Source organism: Mustela erminea, chromosome 20 (genome assembly GCF_009829155.1).
Source record: "Mustela erminea isolate mMusErm1 chromosome 20, mMusErm1.Pri, whole genome shotgun sequence".
In the NCBI taxonomy this organism is placed as follows: domain Eukaryota; kingdom Metazoa; phylum Chordata; class Mammalia; order Carnivora; family Mustelidae; genus Mustela; species Mustela erminea.
Window position 1 is genome coordinate 28,468,637 of NC_045633.1, and position 21,516 is coordinate 28,490,152.

Sequence of the window (21,516 nt, forward strand, 5' to 3'; positions counted from 1 at the left end):
AAATTTAAGGACTTTTTCCTACTAAAAGGCTCCAGACTATCAAGTCTGACGTGTTTCAGACTCAACTTACGACCAGAGACCAAGCCTATTGGCTTGGGAAAGCTGCTATCCTCCCGCTGTCCCAGTGTCACTCTAGATTCTTAAAAACGCTTAAGTGGGAGAATTCTATCAAGAAACAGTAAGTGGGGGCCTGGGTGGCTCAGTGGGTTAAAGCCTCTGCCTTCGGCTCAGGTCATGATTCCAGGGTTCTGGGATAGAGTCCCACATCGGGCTCTCTGCTCAGCAGGGAGCCTGCTTCCCCCCACCCTCTGCCTGCCTCTCTGCCTACTTGTGATCCCTGTCTGTCAAATAAATAAATAAAATCTTTAAAAAAAAAAAAAAAGAAAAGAAATAGGAAGAACCGGGGGGGTGACAACAGTGTCTTCGCCTCTTGGGGTTGCTGTGATGGACACCCAGCCCTCAGCCGGCAGCGGGGGTAGCTCTTCCCAGCACTGGCATTAAGGGCAAGAAAAGCCAGAGAATAAGACCATCAAGTCCTTATGAAGAAGAAACAGCACCTGCTAATGACGTTTTTCCATCTTCAGATCGGTACTAGCTAACAGGGAGTGTGCCACGGAGCACACTCCGTGTGCTTATCACACTTTCTGGCTAGGAACTTGTGTTGGTATCTCCCGCAAGATGTGCCCACATTTCAGTTTGTTCTGGTAGCTATCTGCAAAAGGTTTTCTTCTCTAACACGGGCCTTCCGCCACTCCCGGGTTGATGCGTACTACCGAGAGGGAGGGGTTCCGCCCGGGGTTGGTGGGACATGAAATCCCCAAATCAAGGACCAACTAACTGCAGGCTCTGAGGGGAAACCCATGGTGGGGAGGGACCCCTGTATCTTTCCAGCACGCCCCGGAAGGGGTCCAGCCCCCCCAAACCACCCTGCGGGGATGCCTGCTGGACCACTCCCAGCAAGGGGATTATTTCTCCTGCCATTCGCAGCAGTTCTGTCTGTGAGCCCTCCTCCTCCAGCCTGACTTTTCTTCTGCACATATTTGCAAGGATGGAAGCTCTGAGGCCTGGAAAGCCCTGCTGCTGCCATGGCAACCGTGAACCCCCGGGCATGAGAGCCGCTGCACACCCCCCACGCAGCCTCCAGGGGTTTCCCAGGCACTCTGACTGCGGCACACCTCTACTTGGTCCTGATGAGCTCCAGGCCTGCCAAGCCCTCCCCAGGCCTGGGAGAAGGTCGTCACAGATACGTCCCCCTGTTTCACAGTGCTGGCCCTGCCCGCGTTCCCTTCTCTGCAAGAGGCAGCCCTCCCTGCTCCCCTTTCCAACTGAGGTGGCTTTAGTCCTGTCTCGCTACTCCTGAGGTCTGCGACGGCCCCCAAGTCCAAGTGCTCGGGGGTGCCCTATTCTGGGACTACCGTTCTCAACCATTAGTGACTTTCCTTAGCTCAGTGCTTCCCAGAACCAGTCGTGGGGATGAGAGTCCCAGACCCCACCCCAGACTCAGGGACTCCATCTGTGGGGAGAGGCTCCAACCAGAAGGGTCCTTATCAGGCAAAGCTAACAAGGCAGGGGAGGGCGGTGTCGGGCAGGGAGAGGGCTTAGGGAGAGAGGTAGGGACAGCTTGAATCCACGGAGCAGCCTGAGGCTAGGCTAGATAGGGGATGTCCTCATCCCCATCTGCAGGTTCATCAAAGTTAAGAAGCCCTTCTCGGAGCCGTGAGAACATGGGGCAGAACACTGTCTGAAGCTCCGGCCTCACAGGACATCACTAAAACTGAATTTCTCTTAAAACCTACCCAGGGGCGCCTGGGTGGCTCAGTGGGTTAAGCCGCTGCCTTCGGCTCAGGTCATGATCTCAGGGTCCTGGGATCGAGTCCCACATCGGGCTCTCTGCTCAGCGGGGAGCCTGCTTCCCTCTCTCTCTCTCTGCCTGCCTCTCTACCTACTTGTGATCTCTCTCTCTGTCAAATAAATAAATAAAAATCTTAAAAAACAAAACAAAACAAAAAAACCTACCCAGAAATTACAGGGGCACCTGTCTGACTCAGACAGTAGAGCGTGTGACTCCTGATCTCAGGGTTGTGAGTTCAAACCCCAAGCCCCACACTGGGCATGGAGCTCTCATTTAGGGAAAAAAAGTGGGGGGTGGGCAGGAACTCAGTTCAAGCCCCTTCTGTCCAGTCTCAGCACACCCCACAAGGTGATTTTCCCCACATTCTCTGCTCCCAAATGCAGGCACTTGGGAGCAGCTGGCTGCCCCTGGTCTCCAAAGGCCGATCCTGGGAGGAGGCTGCCAGGTTTGCAACAGTCAAGTCTTTTGCCTGGAATCCAGGTTTTCCAAGCCAAAGACCTGTGGTTTCTAAGTCCACACACACAGCTTTTCCCCATGAAAGCCAGAAGCTCCGCAGCCGCCAAGAGCAAACAAGGAATGATCCCTGGGAAGGAATGAAACAAAACCTGTAGCCCAGAGAGTACGCACAATTATACACACAGACACCCATATACGACCACCCTGGCTTCCCTCTGCCCCTCGGAACCATGTGTTTTCAGCCTTGGCGGAACTATGGCACACCCACTCTCCATCTCAAAACCGTTAGATAAGGAGCACATGACGTTTCATCTTGGGGTTGTGAGTTCAAGCCCCACACTGGGGCTTGAAAAAAAAAATTAGGTAAGTAGCCTGAGTAGCCTTTGGCTGGGCTTGACCAGCTAAACTGCTCTTCCCACCACAAGAGAAGGGCTGCTGGGGCTTCCTGAAAGATCCAGGACAGGCATCCCCTGTGGTCTGTGGAAATCAGTCCAGGGATGAGGACGGACATGTGGTCTTTCTCTGGCACCTCTGGGAACCATATGTTTAGAACCAGATCATGACCACTTATAGGTGTGGTATGAAGCATAAGGGCTAAAAAGAGTTTAATGCACTTTTCAGAATGTAACATCTCACAATTTTTTTTTTAAGAACTGAAAGATAGAAGAAAAATTAGGTACTAAAACTTCAGTATCTGCCAAAAAAATCCCCCTCCCAGATGTTTACCCCTCAGGCACCCAAAGAAACCACAGAATTCACAAACCAACTGATGAGTTGTCTGGAATGATGTAAATGAGCCAAAGGGAGAGACAGAAATGAAACAAGACTGTTCAAGTGTTAACTGTAAACACTGGGCATTGGTTGGGGCAATCTGGCTGGCTGGCAGTGGAACATGTGACTCTTGATGTCAGGGTTCTAAGTTCAAGCCCCATGTTTGGCGTAATGCTTACTTAAAAAAAACAAACAAACGAAAAGAATAAACATTAAATGGAAAAGAAATGTTTCTTAAAGAACTGGGCAGTGGGTACAACACAGCACACTTTCATGATGTGACATTGTTATACATAACATATTTGGCATTATAAAATACAAGGTCAGTCAAAAGAGGAGCACAACTGTATGGGTTTCCGCCCCACACTCTACCCACTTCCTAGGTCTCTGCTTCTCCAGGTGGCAATTTCTGGAACATGCCCTCCCTCATGCCTCCAAGCCTTCCCACAAGCTGTTCCCTCTACCGGACATGCCACCACACAGGAAAACTGCTACTTTCAGAACTTGGGCTCAAAGGCTCGAACGCAATGAAGCCCTCCCAGCCTCAGCCAGACAGGCTCAACTCACCCTCACCCTGCCCCCCTCCTGCTGTATCAGGTACCCTCCTCCCGCTCCAGCCTCATTTGTCACGGTTTGCCTGCTTGCTTATCTCCTCCCTAGGCCAAGAACGGCTCTGGAACAGGGATCACTTTGTAATTTCCAAGAAAAAGAAGCACTGAACCCGATGAGTCAACAGACCGCTGCTTCAGAATCGTTTGAAGCACTATGAGAAACTCCGGGAGTAATCCTGAGTGTCCACGTGTTAAAGCCAGTAATGACTTTCAAGGTAAGACCACCTCACTCTGGAATCCTGTAGTGGGAAGAGTTGCACAACCTTGCAAATGTATTTTTTTAAAACTGCTTTGGGCATCTGACTGGCTCAGTCAATGGAGCCTCCAACTCTTGATCTCAGGGTTGTGAGTTTAAGCCTCACACTGGGCATAAAGCTTACTTTAAACACACACACACTTTAAAACTGTGAATTTTGGGGCGCCTGGGTGGCTCAGTCATTGGGCGTGTGCCTTCAGGTCAGGTCTTGATCCCAGAGTTCTGGGATCCAGCCCTGCATTGGGCTCCTTACTCAGTGGAAAACCTGCTTTCCCTCTCCCTGGTGCCCTGCTTGTGTTCCTGCTCTCGCAGTCTCTGTCTGTCAACTAAAAAAATGAAACCTTTAAAAAAAAAAAAAAAAAAGAAAACAAAACGGTGAATTTCACGGCGTGCAAGCTATATATCAATAAATAATAAATAGAACATCCCAGAAGGGACCTTGATCTCCACATCCAGGGTAGAATGAGACGTCCACGAAGAAATAAGAGGCCTCACTGGCCAGGTCATTCATATGTGTCAAGGAACAGAGGCCCCTCTGTGCCAGGACCCCGGAAGAACAAGGTACCAGCGCCCCCAGCTCCCGCAAGTACACACTTGTAATTTGCTAACACAGCCAGGCTACTCTGTAACTATTCCTTAAAGAGCTGTGGCTTTCTGACCCTTCAATCCCACCACCAGTCTGCAGGTGTGTCCCACACCCTCCCCCTCAATCTAGGGGCCACTTCTAAGCCAAACTCACTTCGAATGAAAAGGAACCGTCAGCGACCTCAGCCCCAAACGTTTCGAAGAAAACGCTTGACCCTCTGACTCCTGTTCCCCAGGGCACAGGTAAGCCCCTAAAACAGTGCACTCAAAGGTCCAAGTCCCAGATGATAAACAGACACACAGGTAGCCACAAGTACACATAAAGATAGGCAGGAAGCAACAAATGAAAAGATGCTAATCAGAGTCCAGATCCCACGTACCCTGGTCTGCAGATAAATTACCTTGCACCACATTACAGGGACTCAGTCCCAGACTTGTGGAGCATGGGGGAAAGGAATTCCGGGGTAAGCCAAAAGTCTCCCAGGTAAAATGGCTTTTCCTCCATTAGCCCCCAAGTCACGCAACAAGCAGGCGCAGAGAAAAGTGGGGACTTTCGGAGCATTCAGACATAGAGGATGGGGTGCAGAGTGGACATGGAAGCTGAACGTCTCATAGCTCCAAGGGCTGAGCCCACGTGCAGGGGCATGGGAAAATGGCTTGAGAGGCCTACAGCAGCATGGAACTCTGGGGCGCAGAGGCGGGGAAGAACTCTGGCGGTCACGACTGCGGGGCTGCGAAAGGGATGGAAAACCCAAGAGGAAAAGAGCTTGTGACTTCGCAACAGGGTGAGGGCCTGAGGGGCGGGGCGACGCAAGGATGGGGCAAGGCCAGGTTAAGGATGGGAAGGAACCGGCGAGACGGCCGAGGCCGGGGCCACGGTCGGGTCAGGAAGGACCAAACCCGGCCGACGCCAGGCTCAGGGCGGAAAGGGCCAAGCGCGACCGGGGTTGAGGTCGAAGTCAAGGTGGGAAGCAGAGCGCCGGGTCGCGATCGGGACGGGAAGGATGGAGCGGGTCAGGGGGCTCGATGGAAAGGACGCAAAGGGGACCGGGGCGGGATGGGAAGGCCCGAGCGGAGCCAAGGCCGCGGGGCAGGAAGGAGAGCGGAGAGAGGCGCCGGCCGTACCTCTCCGGAGCTGGCCATGTCGAAGGCGGGCGGGGCCGCGGCCGCCGGAGCCGCAGCCCCAGGGCTTCCCCCCGGCCCGCCAGGGATGCTCAAAGCCGGCGCGTCCGCGGCTCCACAGAGACCCTGGTAGGGGGCGGGGCCTCCCGCCACTTCCGGCGCCTGCCGTACGCAGTTCCGCTCGCCACCCGGCGAGCCATGCGCGGCCGCCATGTTGGGTGCGGCGCTGCTGCTTGGGGTCGTGCTAGGGCGCGAGTTGAGCTCCGGGGCGCCGGTTGAGCTCCGGGGCGCCGAGTCAGGCGCCGGTGCCTCCGCCGTAGCCTCTCTGACCTGGGCTCCCCCTCCTCTGCTCCTTGCCTGCGCCTTTCCAGCCACACTGGTCTCCCCTGGCCGGCCGAGCACTCTGCTGCCTCCGGGCCTTGGCATTTACGTCCCCGTGCCTGCAAGTGTGCAGGAACCACATGTCGGACCATCCCGCGGCAAAGGGCATCACCTCCTCCCTGCCGTCCACACCCACCCCTAAACTTACCCCTTATCTTGTATTTTACTCCATAGCTCTACGCGCTGTCTGACCTACTGTGTCCTTTTCTTTTTTTCTTTTTCTTCTTTTTTTTTTTTTCTTCTCTTTTGTTTGTTGTTTGGTGCTTCTCTCCCTGTACTCAGTGGCAGGATTGCGGGAACCTGGGGATGCTCCCTGACATGTCATCGGCACCGAATAAATGCTGGCGGGGTAGATGAACGTGAGAATGGATGTGTGCTCACCCATAACGTTTTGCACGTAAAAACCATTTAGGAAGAAAAATCCGTGGGGAACACTGGGGGGTGACCCTGAGCATGTATAGGTTTCTTGCAGCTGATGGGACCAAGTACCACAGCCTGGGGGATCTAAAACCACAGAAATGTATTCTCTCAGTTGTGGAGGCCCGACGTAGGAAGTGAAGATGTCGACTGGGCCGTGTTCCAACTGCTGGAAGCATCTCTTCTGGCTCTTCCTAGCTTTGGGTAGCGGCCAGCATCCTTGGAGGCCCTTGGCTTTCAGGGGCCTTACTCCCAAGTTCTGCCTCTGTCTTTGCGGGGCCATCTTCCTTTCTGTGTGTGTGTGTGTGTGTGTGTGTGCACCAAAGGCCATGTATCCTTTCTCTTTTTTAAAGATTTTATTAATTTGACAGAGATCACAAGTAGGCAGAGAAGCAGGCAGAGAGAGAGGGAGAAGCAGGCTCCCTGCTGAGCAGAGAGCCCGATGTGGGGCTTGATCCCAGGACCCTGGGATCATGACCTGAGCCGAAGGCAGAGGCTTTAACCCACTGAGCCACCCAGGCGCCCTGTATCCTTTCTTATAAAGACACCACGACCTTAACTAGGGACGTATTCAAAGAGCTTGTTTCCAAATAAGGCCGTATTCTGAGGTTCTGGGCGGACAGGAATCTTTGGGGGACACTTAAACAACCTAGTGCTTCAGGTTTCATACACTCTCCCCCAGGCCTCATTTACCTCCCAACCCCACTGGGTTGAGCCTGTTCCTATCAAGAGACCTTTGATGAGCTCCTTCTGTGGGTGGACTGTCCTGGGGGCAGGCACAGTCCTTGTCTCAAAGAGTTCGTGGTCTAGTCTGCAGTTAAATACACAACTTCAGGCAGAACTATGACCTGGGCACGCATCAGCAGTGTCCGAGGCTGATGTTTCTCCTCCTGTCCTAACTCCTGACCCTTCCTTTTCCCCTACAATCTGTAATCAGGTATGTTTTTCATTGTGGTGGGGGTGTTTACTTTCTGTCCCCCAGGGTAGAGGCCACTGTTCAGCAAACAGGCCTGAGCGGAGGAGTGTAGAAAGGGCCCACAGCGACCCCCTGGGCTGAATGCAGACGGACCCATCACATGACCTACCTCAAACTATCCACAGGCCCTAACTCTCCAGTGCTCTACTTACAACCGGGCACAGTTACCAAAAAAGGGAAAAGGCCCTACGTCGCCATTCCTCTTCACCTTCCCCCTTTAAAAACAGCCCCCACCCACTGCCTCCTGGCAAATGGTCTCTGCTTTGCCGTCTTGCCTGCCACTCCCTTGCCGGTGTATTCAATAAACTTCTGTCTCCTGTGTTCTGCCTCAGGTGAATTCTTTGACCGCCCATGCCTCCGGCTTCCATGTGATCTTCGCCCCACATCTGGAGGCCCCAATCCGATCAGGAGAGACGCCATGTTTAGACACCGCACCCCTCCACTAGAACAGAGCTGGACAATAACAGACCCTCGGTAAACCATGGTCAACTAAATGATTCCCCGGGCTGATCCCCGTAAGGGTCCGACACAGGAGCGATTCACAGACTCTAACTACTGGGAGTCCCGCATTTCCCAGGCGCTGAGTTCTGAGGAGCATTTAGTTGGAAACCGCCAAGTGTGGGCTCCAGGCGACCGAGGTGGGGAGTCAGTTCCAATACTTCACTGTGCTGACCCACTCAGGGGTGGTTTCCAGGTTTGGGGGACACTTTGTCACAGCACTCTCAGTGACTCCTGCTCCCAGAGCCCACCTCTGCAGTACTGGCTAGCCTGAGCCAGGTCTGAGCTCCCGGCCGTGATCCCCAAAAATATCTGGAGTGGAGGCTGGGAAGGATGCAGGGAAGGTGGGGATCTCTGTTACCTCCCCCGCCCCCCCAAGTCCGAATGAGAAGCAAAATTGGGATTGGAGCCCACGCTGTCTGTACTGCAGAGACCTCATGACACCGGAACAGTTTTTAAAGGAGCCGTACCTTCCCTAAGCTCCTTCCACTGCAGCAAGAATGACCTTTTATTTTATTTTTAAAGATTTTTTTTTTTTAAGATTTTATTTATTTGTCAGAGAGAGAGAGATCGAGAGAGAGCACAGGCAGACAGAGTGGAAGGCAGAATCAGAGGGAGAAGCAGGCTCCCTGCGGAGCAAGGATCCCGATGTGGGACTCGATCCCAGGACGCTGGGATCATGACCTGAGCCAAAGGCAGCTGCTTAACCAACTGAGCCACCCAGGTGTCCCTATTTTTAAAGATTTTATTTATTTGCAAAAGAGGGAGAGAGAGTACAAGCCGAGGTGTGGGGGAGAAAGAGAGGGAGCCGTGGACTCTGCCCTGAGCACAGAGCCCAACGTGAGGCTCCACCCGGGACTTGATCCCAGGACCCTCGAGATCATGACCTGAGCTGAAGTCAGACGCTTAACCAACTGAGCCTCCCAGCTGCCCCCAGAATGACCTTTTAAAGCTGTCTGCATAGAGGTGAAAAGTGACTTTCACAGAGAAAACCAGCACACACATGTTTATTGCAGCTTTATTCATAATTTTCAAAACTTAGAAACAACCAGGATGGCCTTTGGTGAAGGATGGATACATTAAACTGTAGTCCATCAAGACAATGGAATTCTTTTTTTTTTTTTTTTTAGATTTTATTTTTAAACGTCTCTACGCCCAACATGGGGCTCAAACCCTTAAACCCCAGATCAAGAGTCGCACGCTCCGCTGATTGAGCCAGCCAGGCGCCCCCAGCCAGTGGAAAATTACTCAGCACTAAAAATAAGTGATCTATCAAACCATGAAAAGACATGGAGGAAACTTAAGTGCATGTTACTAAGTGAAGGAAGCCAATCTGAAAAGTGCCGCCTATGGGATGCTTCCAACTATGCATTTTGGAGAAGGCAGAACTCTGGAGAGATGCAAAGAATCAGTGCTTTCCAGGAGTCAGGGAAGGGGAGAAATGACCAGCTGAGGCACAGAGGATTTAAGGCAGTGAAACTACTCTGTATGATATTACCATGATGGGTGCGTGTCCAAACCCATGCAGTGAAAACACCAAACCCGAGGGTACCAGAGTGGCTCAGTCGATTAAGTGTCCAACTCCTGATTTCAGCTCAGGTCTTGATCTCAGGGTTGTGAGTTCAAGCCCAGCACTGGGCTCCAGTGTGGACCCTACTTAAAAAAATTAATAAATGAAAGCACCAAAAAACACCAATACCATAGTGTAAGCACCAGGAGCGAACCTTAACATAAACTATGGATTCTGGGTGACAATGATGTGTCAGTGTAGGTTTCATCAGTGGTAACAAATGCATCACTCTGGTTGGGGACGCTGATGGTGGGGGAGACTGGGCACATGGGGGCAGGGGGCACATGTGAAATCTCTGTACCTTCTCAATTTTGTTGTGAACCTAAAACTGCTCTAAAAATTAAAGATTATTGGGGTGCCTGGGTGGCTCAGTGGGTTGGGCCTCTGCCTTTGTTTGGCTCAGGTTGTGATCTCGGGGTCCTGGGATCTAGCCCCACGTCAGGCTCTCTGCTCAGAAGGGAGCCTACTTCCCCCGACCCAACCTGCCTCTCTGCCTACTTGTGAGTCAAATAAATAAATAAAATCTTAAAAAAAAAAAAAACTTTAAAAAAATTAAAGGCTATTAGTATTTTTTGTATTGAGCATAGTTGATACACAGTGTTCCATTAGTTTCAGGTGTAAAAAAAAAGTCTCAATTTTTTGTAGTATTTTATTTTTAAGTAATCTCTACACCCAGTGTGGGGCTTGAACTTAGAACCCCGAGATGGAGAGTCATATGCTCTACCCACTGAGCCAGCCAAGCGCTCCTGAATTCTTCATTTTAATCAGCTAAAGTGTAAATGGCCATGTGTGGCCAGTGGCCCCTATAGGACAGGACCATAAGGTCTGTGAGGGCAAAGAGAAGTTGAGTGAGATTCAGATAGAGGTTGAACGATCAATGGCTGAGTGAATCAGCACAGCACTTGTCAGGAGTTTCTGGATGGTTCCAGCCCTTACGTGCCTTGGGTGATTCCAGGCCACCGGCATATCTGAGCTGTGTTACCCTCCGAGCCTGTTTCCCCGCAAGGAAGATGACTGCCCTGTGACCGTGAACCTCCCCGGGGCCTCACCACGAGGATCCAGACACAGATCCATCTGTATTTCCTAATTATTTATTTTCCCCCTAGTTTTTATGGAGGCGCCATTTGCTGGGTTTCAATGCAGATGTGCACCTGCGACCCCCTCCCACCGACCGACATCATGACGCCTACATCCCTCGGTGGTCCCCACCCTCCCTCGCACGCAGCCTCTGCTCTTCCTCCTGGTCACAAGCAGCCATTGTGCCTTCGCTTGGTGGCCTGACACTGTTTCCCCCGTTACACTGGGTCCCTCATGCGGGCAGGAAACACATCTGCTTTCTTCTCCGCTGCTCCCCCTGTTCCTGGCACGATGCCCAGGACAAATAGCGGTTGGCTAGAGGAAGGAAGGAGGAACGGAAGGCGGCCCGGCATACGCTGGGCCCTTAATCAATGCTTATGAAAGGAGTGAGTGACTCAAGGTGGAAGCTTCCAGCAGAGCCCAGGGCTTATCACCGCCCCTGAATGGGATCCAGAGAGCTAGAACTGGCCCCAGAGGAGGTGGGGGGTTGGGGGGGAACTACTGCTTCAGGCCCTGCTGCCTGGGCCTCTAAGACAGAAGAGTGCCACGCACACTGCTCTCACCTCCTCCAGGACGGGCGCCCAGATACATAGAGGTAGCCCAGGGCCCCTGAGGGAGTGGGACTGACTCCTCCAGAGCCCACGCCACACACCGGTTGTGCTGTTTTGTGTACTGAACTAGGAAAACCTGCCAAGGAGAGCTCCGGGGTCAGTCACAAGCTCCTGTTTGGTTTTGGAACGTCTTAGAACAGTGCCCTTACCCCAACAGAGTCGCTTTGCATGGAGTACCATTACTTGTGTCCCTCCCTACCTGCCTCAAGCCTGTGGGACTCTTAGGCACATCCCGCCCACATGAGAGTCTCTGCTGTCTTCTGTGAGGTGGGAGCCAATGGGCCACCGGATTCCTGAGCCACAGGGAGAAGGGAGCAGCAGAAAGCTGGAGCCGCCCTGGGTCCATGGAGGGAGGGGCTGGTCCCCTCCAGGCCTCAAATCTGGACTTGGGGTTTGATTCTGGGCCTTTTCCTCCCTCTGGGGATACAAGAGCAAGGGGCATCCTGCATGGCTGTCCTCCATTCTACGCTCCCCAGCCCCATCACAGCTTCTAGCAGAGTGCAGGCAAGCCAGCCTTGGGAGCACTGCAATAGAAAGTCAGAAACTGACCCCCAGCACCAGGCAGACCCTGCCCAGCCCCCACAGATCCTTGGAAACCACGTCCTGAGCGCACAATACAACGGTGCGCAGCCCAGCCACCTGCCACAAGGCAGAACCCAGGCCCTGGGCAGGGAAGCTCCATCGCCGTTAACCAGACCTATTCTGTGCAGAACTGACACGCCCCACCCCAGGCCCTGGACAGCACTGTGGAGCTGCCCTACATCAAATCGTCTCAAGGCCGTTCTTTGCTGGGTAGGAATTAGAGGCGAGCTGGCAGTCAAGACGGGATTCCACCCGGAGTCTGCACCAGGGCCATCAGGAAGAATGACCAACAGCAGATAGAAGGCCTGGACCACCTGATTCCCCGTCTGCAGAGCCCAGGCCTCCCACCTTCCCAAAGCACCTGACCTCAGAACTTGGTGAGAAATAGGATTACACAGCTGGCAGGCAAAGGGCCAGGGCCCTTAATTCCCTCTATCCATCTCCGAGCCCATGACTGTTCCGTTATCAGGACTCAACACACCTCAAAACCCCTTCCCTTCGAGGCAGAGACAGCTTGGTCCCCACTGTCCCACCCCTCTTCCCAACACCAAGAAGCCACGTGTCCTTTCTTTAAGGTGTGCACACTTTATTGAACTGGTCTTGTCAGTGTACAGGGAAGCCCCTGGCTGCCTCGTGCCTCAACCCCACTCCCAAGGGGACCAAAAAGCCTTCATGAATCTTGAATTGGAGGGGACAAAAAAGGGGGAAGCCATGATGGCAGACCACTCAAAATAAAACAAAAAGAACAGGTATTAAGGCGAAGATTAAAAAAAATTTGGACTACATAATTTACACAAAAGCAATTTTATCACCCTCCCGTGTGGACTCGGGCGAGGACTGCCCCTTCTCAGAGAGAAATGGGAGTGGCTTTTGGGAAGGCAAGGGACTTCCTGTAACAATGCATCTCACGATATTTGGAATGACTATTTAAAAAAAAAAAAAAAAAACCACAATGTACAATCAAAGTCCTCGGCCACATTGTAGAACTTTGGGGATGCTCGCTCCAACCAACTGCTGTCACCTTCACCGTTCCAGTTTTTAAATCCTGAGTCAAGCGCCAAAAAAAAAAAAAAAGAAAAAAAAACTGGAAAAAAAAAACTGAAAAAATTCAAAAACAATTAAAAAAAAAAAAAAAAACCCAAACAAATAAAGCCATGCCAATCTCATGTCGTTTTCTGCGCAGGTTAGGTTTTGTCAAGAAAGGGTGTAACGCAACTAAAGTAACAGTCCGCCTAGAAGCATTTGCGGTGGACGATGGAGGGGCCGGACTCGTCGTACTCCTGCTTGCTGATCCACATCTGCTGGAAGGTGGACAGCGAGGCCAGGATGGAGCCCCCGATCCACACGGAGTACTTGCGCTCAGGGGGGGCGATGATCTGGGGGAGGAAGGGGACAGGTTAGCGGGAGGATCCAGGGCACCGTAACCCAGGAGGGGCATGCCCACAGGAGCCCCACCCACCCCCAACCCAAGGGGGGCCCAGGCCAACAAAGTGCCCACCTTGATCTTCATCGTGCTGGGCGCCAGGGCGGTGATCTCCTTCTGCATCCTGTCGGCAATGCCGGGGTACATGGTGGTCCCGCCGGACAGCACCGTGTTGGCGTACAGGTCCTTGCGGATGTCGACATCACACTTCATGATGGAGTTGAAGGTAGTTTCGTGGATGCCGCAGGATTCCATGCCTGAGAGGAAACAAGCCATACTTAGCTTCCGGGAACGGCCACGAGGGTGACCCTCTGAGACCAAGGGCAAGAAAGGCAGGCGGGGGCTCACTTACCCAGGAAGGAAGGCTGGAAGAGCGCCTCTGGGCAGCGGAACCGCTCGTTGCCGATGGTGATGACCTGCCCGTCGGGCAGCTCATAGCTCTTCTCCAGAGAGGAGCTGGAGGCCGCAGTGGCCATCTCCTGCTCGAAGTCCAGGGCCACATAACACAGCTTCTCCTTGATGTCACGCACGATTTCCCGCTCGGCAGTGGTGGTGAAGCTGTAGCCACGCTCCGTAAGGATCTTCATGAGGTAGTCCGTCAGGTCCCGGCCAGCCAGGTCCAGACGCAGGATGGCGTGGGGCAGGGCGTACCCCTCGTAGATGGGCACAGTGTGGGTGACCCCGTCTCCGGAGTCCATCACGATGCCAGTGGTGCGGCCAGAGGCATACAGGGACAGCACAGCCTGGATGGCCACATACATGGCTGGGGTGTTGAAGGTCTCGAACATGATCTGTAGGGAGAAGAAACCAGGTGATGCCCAGGAAACCACCACAAGGGGGTCAAGCTAGACTAGGGACATGCAGAAAAGTGCAAGGAACACAGCTCAATGTGCTGGGGATCCCGGGATGGGGATTCACTTCAGACCTATTGTGCACCTACTGAATACACACTCCAAGGCCACTCGACACCAGCCTCATCGGCTTGGTCACACCAGCCAGTGTTAGTAGTACCTACAACCCATAGCATTTTATAACCTCAAACGCCTAATCAGAAAGGCAAACACAAGAAAGAATCCATCTGGGGAAAAAGCGAATAGAACCTGCAGAGTTCCAAAGGAGACTCAGGTCAGAGAAGAAAGTCCTAGGAGAATGGCAGAAGAAAGAACACGTGAGACAGGGCGTGGCACAGAAAGGCAAGAAAGGATGGGGTGGCCGCCCACGGAAGGCCAGTGGGCCACTAACCTGGGTCATCTTCTCACGGTTGGCCTTGGGGTTCAGGGGGGCCTCGGTCAGCAGCACGGGGTGCTCCTCGGGGGCCACACGCAGCTCATTGTAGAAGGTGTGGTGCCAGATCTTCTCCATGTCGTCCCAGTTGGTGACGATACCGTGCTCGATGGGGTACTTCAGGGTCAGGATGCCCCTCTTGCTCTGGGCCTCGTCCCCCACATAGGAGTCCTTCTGGCCCATGCCCACCATCACGCCCTGCGGAAGGAGGGGCGAGGCGCCCTGAGCACGGGCCCGGAGGCACTGACCTCCTCCCCGGGAGGAGAGGCCCCACCTACGACCCCCACCTAGATCAGAGCCAAGGCCGGCGCCCTACCTGGTGCCGTGGGCGCCCCACGATGGAAGGGAAGACGGCCCGGGGGGCGTCGTCGCCTGCGAAGCCGGCTTTGCACATGCCGGAGCCGTTGTCGACCACGAGCGCAGCGATATCGTCATCCATGGCGAACTACGAAGGGAGTCGGGCCTTGAGCCGGGGGTCGGGTGGGGCCGCCCCCGCCCAGCCCACTTCCGGCGCGCCGCGGCCTCGAGCCGCCAGGGGGCGCCGGTGCGCGCCCACATTGGGGACAAAGGCGGCCGGGCCGGCAGCGTTATTACCATAAAAGGCAAACGCTGGTTGGAGGCGGCCCCGCCGCGCGCGGCAGGAAGCCAGGCCCCCGCCCCCTCCCCACCCGGGGCTGGCTCCGCCCCCGCCTCGTTCAAAAAAGCGCCGGCTGGACTGGCGCGCGGCGGCCACGCCCGCGGGAGCCGGCGGCGCGGAGAGGAAGTGCGCGCAGGCGCCCTCGCGCCGCGGCGACCCCACCCCTTCCGGCCGGCCGCACCGCCCTCACCCCGGCCGCGGCTCCCGGCCCAAGCGCGCACGCGCACGCGCAGCCCTGGCCCCAGCCCCCACCCGGCCGGCGGACCCGCCGCGCCCACCCACCCACCCTGCCATCCAGCCGCGCCAGCCAGCGAGCCGCTGCCTCGGACAAAGACCCGCGGCCGCCTAAGCATAGATCGCAGCACGCCGTGGGCGCGCAGTGCGAGCGCAGTCCCGGCCCGAGCGAGGGGGGAGCGCGAGCCCCGTTGCCCGTCCCCGGCGGCTCTCTCCCGGCGCCGAGGCCAGAGGCCGAGAGGCCAGCCGGCCGCCCGCCCGGAGGAGGCGCCGCGGGGCCGCAGCGAGCCCCGGCCGGCCCAGGAACCTACCTGGGGGTGGTGTAAACCGGCGGCGGCAGCGGCGGAGCGGCGAGGGCGAGGGGCCTGTGCTCGCGGGGTGGACGCGGTCTCGGCGGTGGCTGCGCGTCGCGCCGCCGGGTTTTATAGGGCGCCGCCGCGGCCGCTCGAGCCATAAAAGGCAACTTTCGGAACGGCGCGCGCTGATTGGCCCCGCGCCGCTCACTCACCGGCCTCGCCGCACAGTGCAGCATTTTTTTACCCCCTCTCCCCTCCTTTTGCAAAAAAAAAAAAAAAAAAGAGAGAGAGAACGAGCCGGGCTGGGAGAGAGCGAGAGCGAGATTGAGGAAGAGGAGGAGGGAGAGAGTTTTGGTGTTGGCAGCCCTTGGGTGCTGGGCCCGTGGGCCGCCGCCCCTCTTCGGCAATGCCTGATCTGGGCCCCTCTCCTGTTCTCTACCCCGGGACCCCCTGCGTCACATGAGCAGTGAGCGCCCCGGTGGGCAACGGTCAGCATGGATGCGAGGGTCCCCGGTTTCTGTGGGTGCATGCTTAAGGAGCAGTTGCAGGGGAAGCATTGGTCCACAATAACTCCACTGCCTAGAAAGCCTGGATTGGGGAAGGGCGGGGGGGGGGGGCTTCGCCTGGGGTGCTTAGCTTGCTAAGTGAGGGGCATTACTACTCAGACACCTGGGGCTGAGGGATATGGTATACTGAGGGGGAATTAGGGGGCTTGTGGCCACTTAACAGGGTTCTCAGGCCTTAGAGGCAGGACGGGCATCTGGAGCAAGTGACTGGAAGTTCCCTGTGAAGAGGGCTCCAAGCCACCCCAGCTGCAGGCCTGCACCGAGGTGGGCTCTGTAGATCAGAGAAACTGTTCCCATGGAACCAAGAGCTGCCTGGTCACACCCAGCGGATCCCGGCCTGAGCCCTTAGCCCATGAGCCAGGCAGCTGTTGGGGGAAGGCAGGCAGGGCTGCTCAGCACAGCTCTGGGACCTGGGGCGCACCATCCATCGTCTGTCTGTCATGGGCAGCTGCAGCTGAACTTCTGTCCTGGACCATCTGGAGCCTGCCAAGGATCCTTAACGCCCCAGAGATGAGTTAGCTTGAGGGGCTGTGGGGTGGCACAGACAGTAGCCAAAGACCCACTGTCGTCAGAGGAGACCCTCTCCTTGTCGCCCTTTCCTGCCCTGGGTCTGTCCACCAACCATTGGGCAAGATTTGGGTATCTGGGAGTGTTCTGGGTGGATCCCTGCTCTGAGAGCCGCCAGTTTGGCAGGCAGAGCTGGTACCCAGATGGTGACCATGGGTGGCCAAAGATGACTGGTGTGTGGCCAACAGAAAACCCCGGGGGGCCACAGAGGGATGTCTGGTTCAGCCTAGAGGACCATGCACCTTCTTGGAGATGGTGGCAGGAAGCTGAATTTTCACACAGAAAACGGGAAATGGTCTTGGTAGGGGCGCAGGCCTGTAACCGCTGGGGTCTGTCTCTGGGCACCCCAGGGCTTTGCCGCATGTAGTAGGGCGTCATAAGCTGTGCGTGTGGAAACCAGTGACCCCTCCGTCCATATATGGATGTACAGTCTGGTCCTGCCCACCATGGGTGGCTGGTAGCAGGGCACTCTGGAGTTGCAGAGGCCATAGCTGGGTGGGAGGGGTGACCATGCCCCAGTGCATAGCAGAAACCTCAGGCTCAGAGCCCCACACCAGCACCCCTAGATCACTGCCAAGAGATTCGCTGCCTGCAGCTCTCCCATCTCGGCTCCAGGCTTGGGGGAATGTTCCCCACCTGTCCACTCCCTGCCTCGGGGGACTGCCCTCTCCCTGGCCTTGTATTTCTCAGTCACGGGTATCTGGCCAGCCAGCTGCCCTGGGGCCTGCCAGCCCTGCAATTTGGGGGCTGGGGAGCGACCCTCTTTTTGCCTGGGGGTGAGAGCTGCTTGTGGCTGCTCCCTGAGCCTGGAGGGGTGCTGGGCAGGCTGGGACTAGGGCCGCAGGGCCGGGGACGGGAGGCCCTAGGTGCTGCCACCTCACATCTTCTCCAGCAGGGATGGGCTAAGGGGCAGGGGCACCAGCCCAACATAACCTCAGACTGGAACACTACCGGCCCTAGGCCTACAGCAGCCATTTTCTGGAGCTCTCCTAGGCATCCCTCAAAGCCCATCTGGGAAGACCCCCCTCTGTCAGGGAGCCCTTTGCCATCTGCACCCTATACCGCCCTCCCACTTAAGACCTTCACAGCTTGGCCTCCCCCTCCAGACTGGGAGCCCCGGCACCCACCTCCTCCCACCGCACCCCTCCGGGGGCTCTGTGCTGATGAATGAACAAGTGTCTCCCAGGGTATCCTCAGCCCTAGGAAAGGACACTGGGAAGACCGAGGATTGGGAGGGGGGTGGGCCTGGAGCCTAGGGGGAGGGGCGAAGAAAAAGAGGAAGTGGAGCCTGCGGGAGGAAGTGGGAGGAGCCGAGCGGGAGAGGAAGTGAACAGGTTCTTCGCTTGGGAACTTTGCCCTTTGCAGGGAGATTTCCGAGCTGTCACCCAGCCCGCATACGGACCTCCTGAGCTTTAGCCTGGCTCACCCAATGGCACTTCACCTGCTTTCTGGGGCTTTTTTATCCCACCACCCTGGTTCCCACCACCCTGCAAAGCGTCCAAGCAGGGGACACGTAACAGTCCTCCCCAAGGACAACACCTCTCTACAGAAACTTGACCTGTGGCTTCTGGACTGTTGGCTCCAGGAGGGTGGAGAGGCCGCACACTGAGCAGGGGCTCTGTGAAGGCTCACAGATGAACGAAGGCACAGAACACTCTAGCAAACACGCGTCCTTTTTACAGAGGAGGAAACTGAGGCAGGACTGGAGTCCATCACGAAGGACACTAGGCGCAGGGTCCTGGGGAGTTTCATGCTGCCCCTCCCTGGTAAAGTGTCCCCTGGAGTGTGCCCAGGGACTGGGTCCAAAGGCTGTTCCAGAGTTTGAGTTCTTGGGTCCCACTTCCCTTATCTCCTGGGCTTATCTCCTGGGGTCCAGAGAGAAGAGCCACCAGCCTATGGTCACACAGCCATGGCTCCTGAGGCCCCAAGCCTGCAGTCTGTGCCACCTTTTCCCCCTGCCGTCCTCCCCTGCTCCCAGGACATTCTCAGAATATTCTGGACCTCAGGATTTCTGAGGGACGGTTTCCTGTGCCCCCTGCTCAACTTTTCCTATGCCTCCGGGCCAGCTCGTGGGGATGCCTCCTCCAGGAAGCCTGCTGTGATTTCCTCCTTCTGCTATCAACCCAGCTGGGATCACATAGCAAGGGCACAGCCATGAGCCAAACCTCCGGGATCACGCTGCTCTCGTGTCCAACACACCAGCACCAACCAGCCAGGCGCGCTTCCAGAGCGGAACGGCACCAGGCACTGTTTTCAGCAACACCCTGCAGAAAACAGGTGTGATCCCGGAGACAGACCTTAAATGAGAGAGTGAAAGAGAACTCGCTCTGCCACCTACGAAAGAAAGCAGCAGGTTTCCTCAGGAAGGAGGGAGCTCCTTAAAGGGCAGTCAGAGACACCCCGCCCCACACCCCCCCACCAACACCGCAGGAGCCAAGCAACCAGCTGAAGGAGGCCCCCCTCGGAGGAGGCAGGCAGGAAGGCTGGGCTGGGCCCTGTGTGCTCTCCTGGGCAGCAGCCAGGCCCTCAGTCCCCACCCAGGGCTGGCCTCTGGCCAGAGTGTCCCAGGGCCTCAGCTGGCCCCAGGCTGCTCACCGAAAGTTATCCGCCCCCCCAAGGGGAATCCCCACCCTGGAGAAGCTGGGAACTTCTGATACTTCTTGGGAGAGTTTTAAAAAATCCTTAAAAACTACCCATCTCTCTTCCTGTGCACCAGGGCACTCCTGGGAAGTTCCCAGCCTTGCTTACTTGAACTTGATTGAATTTTCAGAAATAGAAAACAAGGTTCCCTGGGCGCCCCCACCCCTTCTACATGCACCAGCTGAGCCCGTTCTTCTTGGCCCAGACCAGCTTCTGGGAGGGCTTGCTGTCCCCATTCTGCAGAGCAGAACCCCAGGTGACCCAAACAGACCCCGAGTGCCGACAGGGAGCCGGACGCTGGGACCCTCCCAGGCAAACTGGAGCAAGGAGGCGGGAGGGGGTTTCGGGGAAGCTGAGGCATCCTGGCCTCCGCCGCGGTCGTCCTGGCAGGGTCTCGCAGCCCACTCATCACCACAACTTGCCTGGAGCAGCTGGTGGCTTGCCCAAAGCCCCCTAGACGCCAAGGTGGCCTTCGGACACCAGGTCCTTTCATTCTGCAGACCAGGGCCTGAGAAGCCAGGTGACACAGGCTGGATCAAGCCTGGTGACACAGGCTGGATCAAGCCTGGTGGGGTCATCGCCAACTTCAAGGCCTCCTGCCGGGGCCCCCTGGGGTGTGGGCAGACACACCGAGTGGGAATCGCAGGGCCAGGAGGCACCACACACACTATGCCCCTTAGTCCTCTGTTCCCGATTTGTGAAAGAAGGCAGGGGGGCAGCTGGCCCGCAGGGTGCCCCGAGCGGTCAGTGACATGGGGTCTGCCGCCCCAGCTCCGGGGCCAAGCCCCCAGAGATCTGCTCAGAGGCTCAACCCCCTTCCTGGCTGGGTGGCCTTCTCCCTGCTATTCTTCTGCCTGCCCCAGGGGCCTGCAATGCCTGAGGAGTTGGACAGAGGGAGGGGTGCCCCTCCTGGAGGGCCCGGGGAAGTGAAAGGGGAAGGAGATGCTGGAAAGTGCGGGTGGGCGGGGCGGGCTGACTCAGAGGCCAGGCTCACACACCTCAGGGCTAAGCCTGGCCTCCCCAGTCCCCGAGAGTCCCCGAGGGCCTGCTCTGACCAGAGCTAAGCCTGAGTCACGACCCAGAAATCTCACCTCACCCCTGCCAGCGCAGCCGGAATCTCCCCATTTCTCAGACTCACAAACTGAGACCAGCGGCCACAGGGCTTGGTCTTGCAGTTCACCGCACGCTGTGACGCAACCACCACGCTGCGTTGCTGGTGGGCAATGGCCAAGCCTGGGTCTGTGGCTGTGCTCAGCACCCCTGCTTGGCCGTGGGGCACCCCCCACAGGGCTCCACGCCGGGCACTCCATGGCTGGCGCTCCTCCTCCAGCCGCGGGGCCTGGGGCCTGTCCAAGTGGAAACCCGATCGGTCATGGCCACAGTAGCTGCGTCACCAGCCCCTGCCCAGCCAGAAATCTCTGCTGCTGCTGCTGGGCTTGCCAGCAACCTGAGCCAGCTGTGTGGCTGGGCTTCCTGATGGCTCCCCTTGCTTGGCCCTGTGCCGACTGCTGGGGACACGGGGGTGGGGGTGGGGGATCCCTGGCCTGCCCTGTCCCCTGGGGATGTGGTCCTGATTGGATGAGGTTGGTCCTGGTCTAACCCAGAGAAGGGACAGAAGTCCTGGGCTTTGGTTGGATGGATCGGGTACAGAAGAAGTTTCCCCAGTGGACTGACCTCCATTGGGGACCGGTGGCAGCAGCCAGGGCCCTCCTCCCCTCATTTCCGGGATCCCGAGAGAATCATTTAGGCTAAGGACGTCACCTGGACTGCTGAGACCCCCAGCATGGGGCATGAGAGTGGGGAGGGGGGCTGGCACCGGGTGTGCTCACAGCTGTGACCCAGGATGTGTGGTGAGGAAGTTGCAGGGTCAGTCCAAGCCCTGGTAAGATTCAGGGATAAACCCATGGTGCCCAGAGCTGGAAGGCCACATGCAATCCCCTCTTAGCGAAGCCAGGGTGAAGAGGGCCCCAGAGCAGGTGGGGTACCCCAGGAAGTAGCGCCCTGCCCCCTCCAGGAGGCCCCATGGATAGTGAGCTCAGCACACCGTCTTTGGGGGACCCCAGTCTTTCCTTCTTCGAACCCCACTGAGGCTCCACACTAAGAT

The 21,516-nt window shown here is 56.5% G+C and overlaps 2 protein-coding genes and 1 long non-coding RNA gene across 6 annotated transcripts in view; 1 reads left to right on the forward strand and 2 right to left on the reverse strand.

Moving 5' to 3' along the window:
* The window catches only part of FBXL18 (F-box and leucine rich repeat protein 18), a 44,577-nt gene extending 38,754 nt beyond the window's left edge, over positions 1 to 5,823 (reverse strand). For 2 of the 4 annotated variants that reach the window (XM_032327334.1, XM_032327332.1), the window contains exon 1: positions 5,657 to 5,823. In XM_032327334.1, coding sequence (XP_032183225.1) covers positions 5,657 to 5,674 — 18 coding nt within the window. In that variant the 5' untranslated portion in view covers positions 5,675 to 5,823. The remainder of the gene's footprint in view (positions 1 to 5,656) is intronic. The other 2 variants (XM_032327333.1, XM_032327335.1) reach the window with 1 other exon arrangement.
* Positions 5,824 to 12,330: 6,507 nt separating this feature from the next.
* Positions 12,331 to 15,784, reverse strand: ACTB (actin beta). The gene is made up of 6 exons (XM_032327689.1): positions 15,655 to 15,784; positions 14,789 to 14,917; positions 14,431 to 14,670; positions 13,541 to 13,979; positions 13,264 to 13,445; positions 12,331 to 13,141 (listed from the first exon to the last, which is right to left on the reverse strand). Exons 2-6 carry the CDS (start codon positions 14,909 to 14,911, stop codon positions 12,998 to 13,000), a joined length of 1,128 nt encoding a protein of 375 aa, XP_032183580.1. The 5' UTR covers positions 14,912 to 14,917; positions 15,655 to 15,784; the 3' UTR covers positions 12,331 to 12,997.
* A 145-nt stretch (positions 15,785 to 15,929) lies between these two features.
* On the forward strand, positions 15,930 to 18,872 carry LOC116581357. The gene is made up of 2 exons (XR_004282025.1): positions 15,930 to 16,127; positions 18,138 to 18,872. It is a non-coding gene; the product is annotated as an uncharacterized LOC116581357 (long non-coding RNA).
* The last annotated feature ends 2,644 nt before the right edge of the window (positions 18,873 to 21,516 follow it).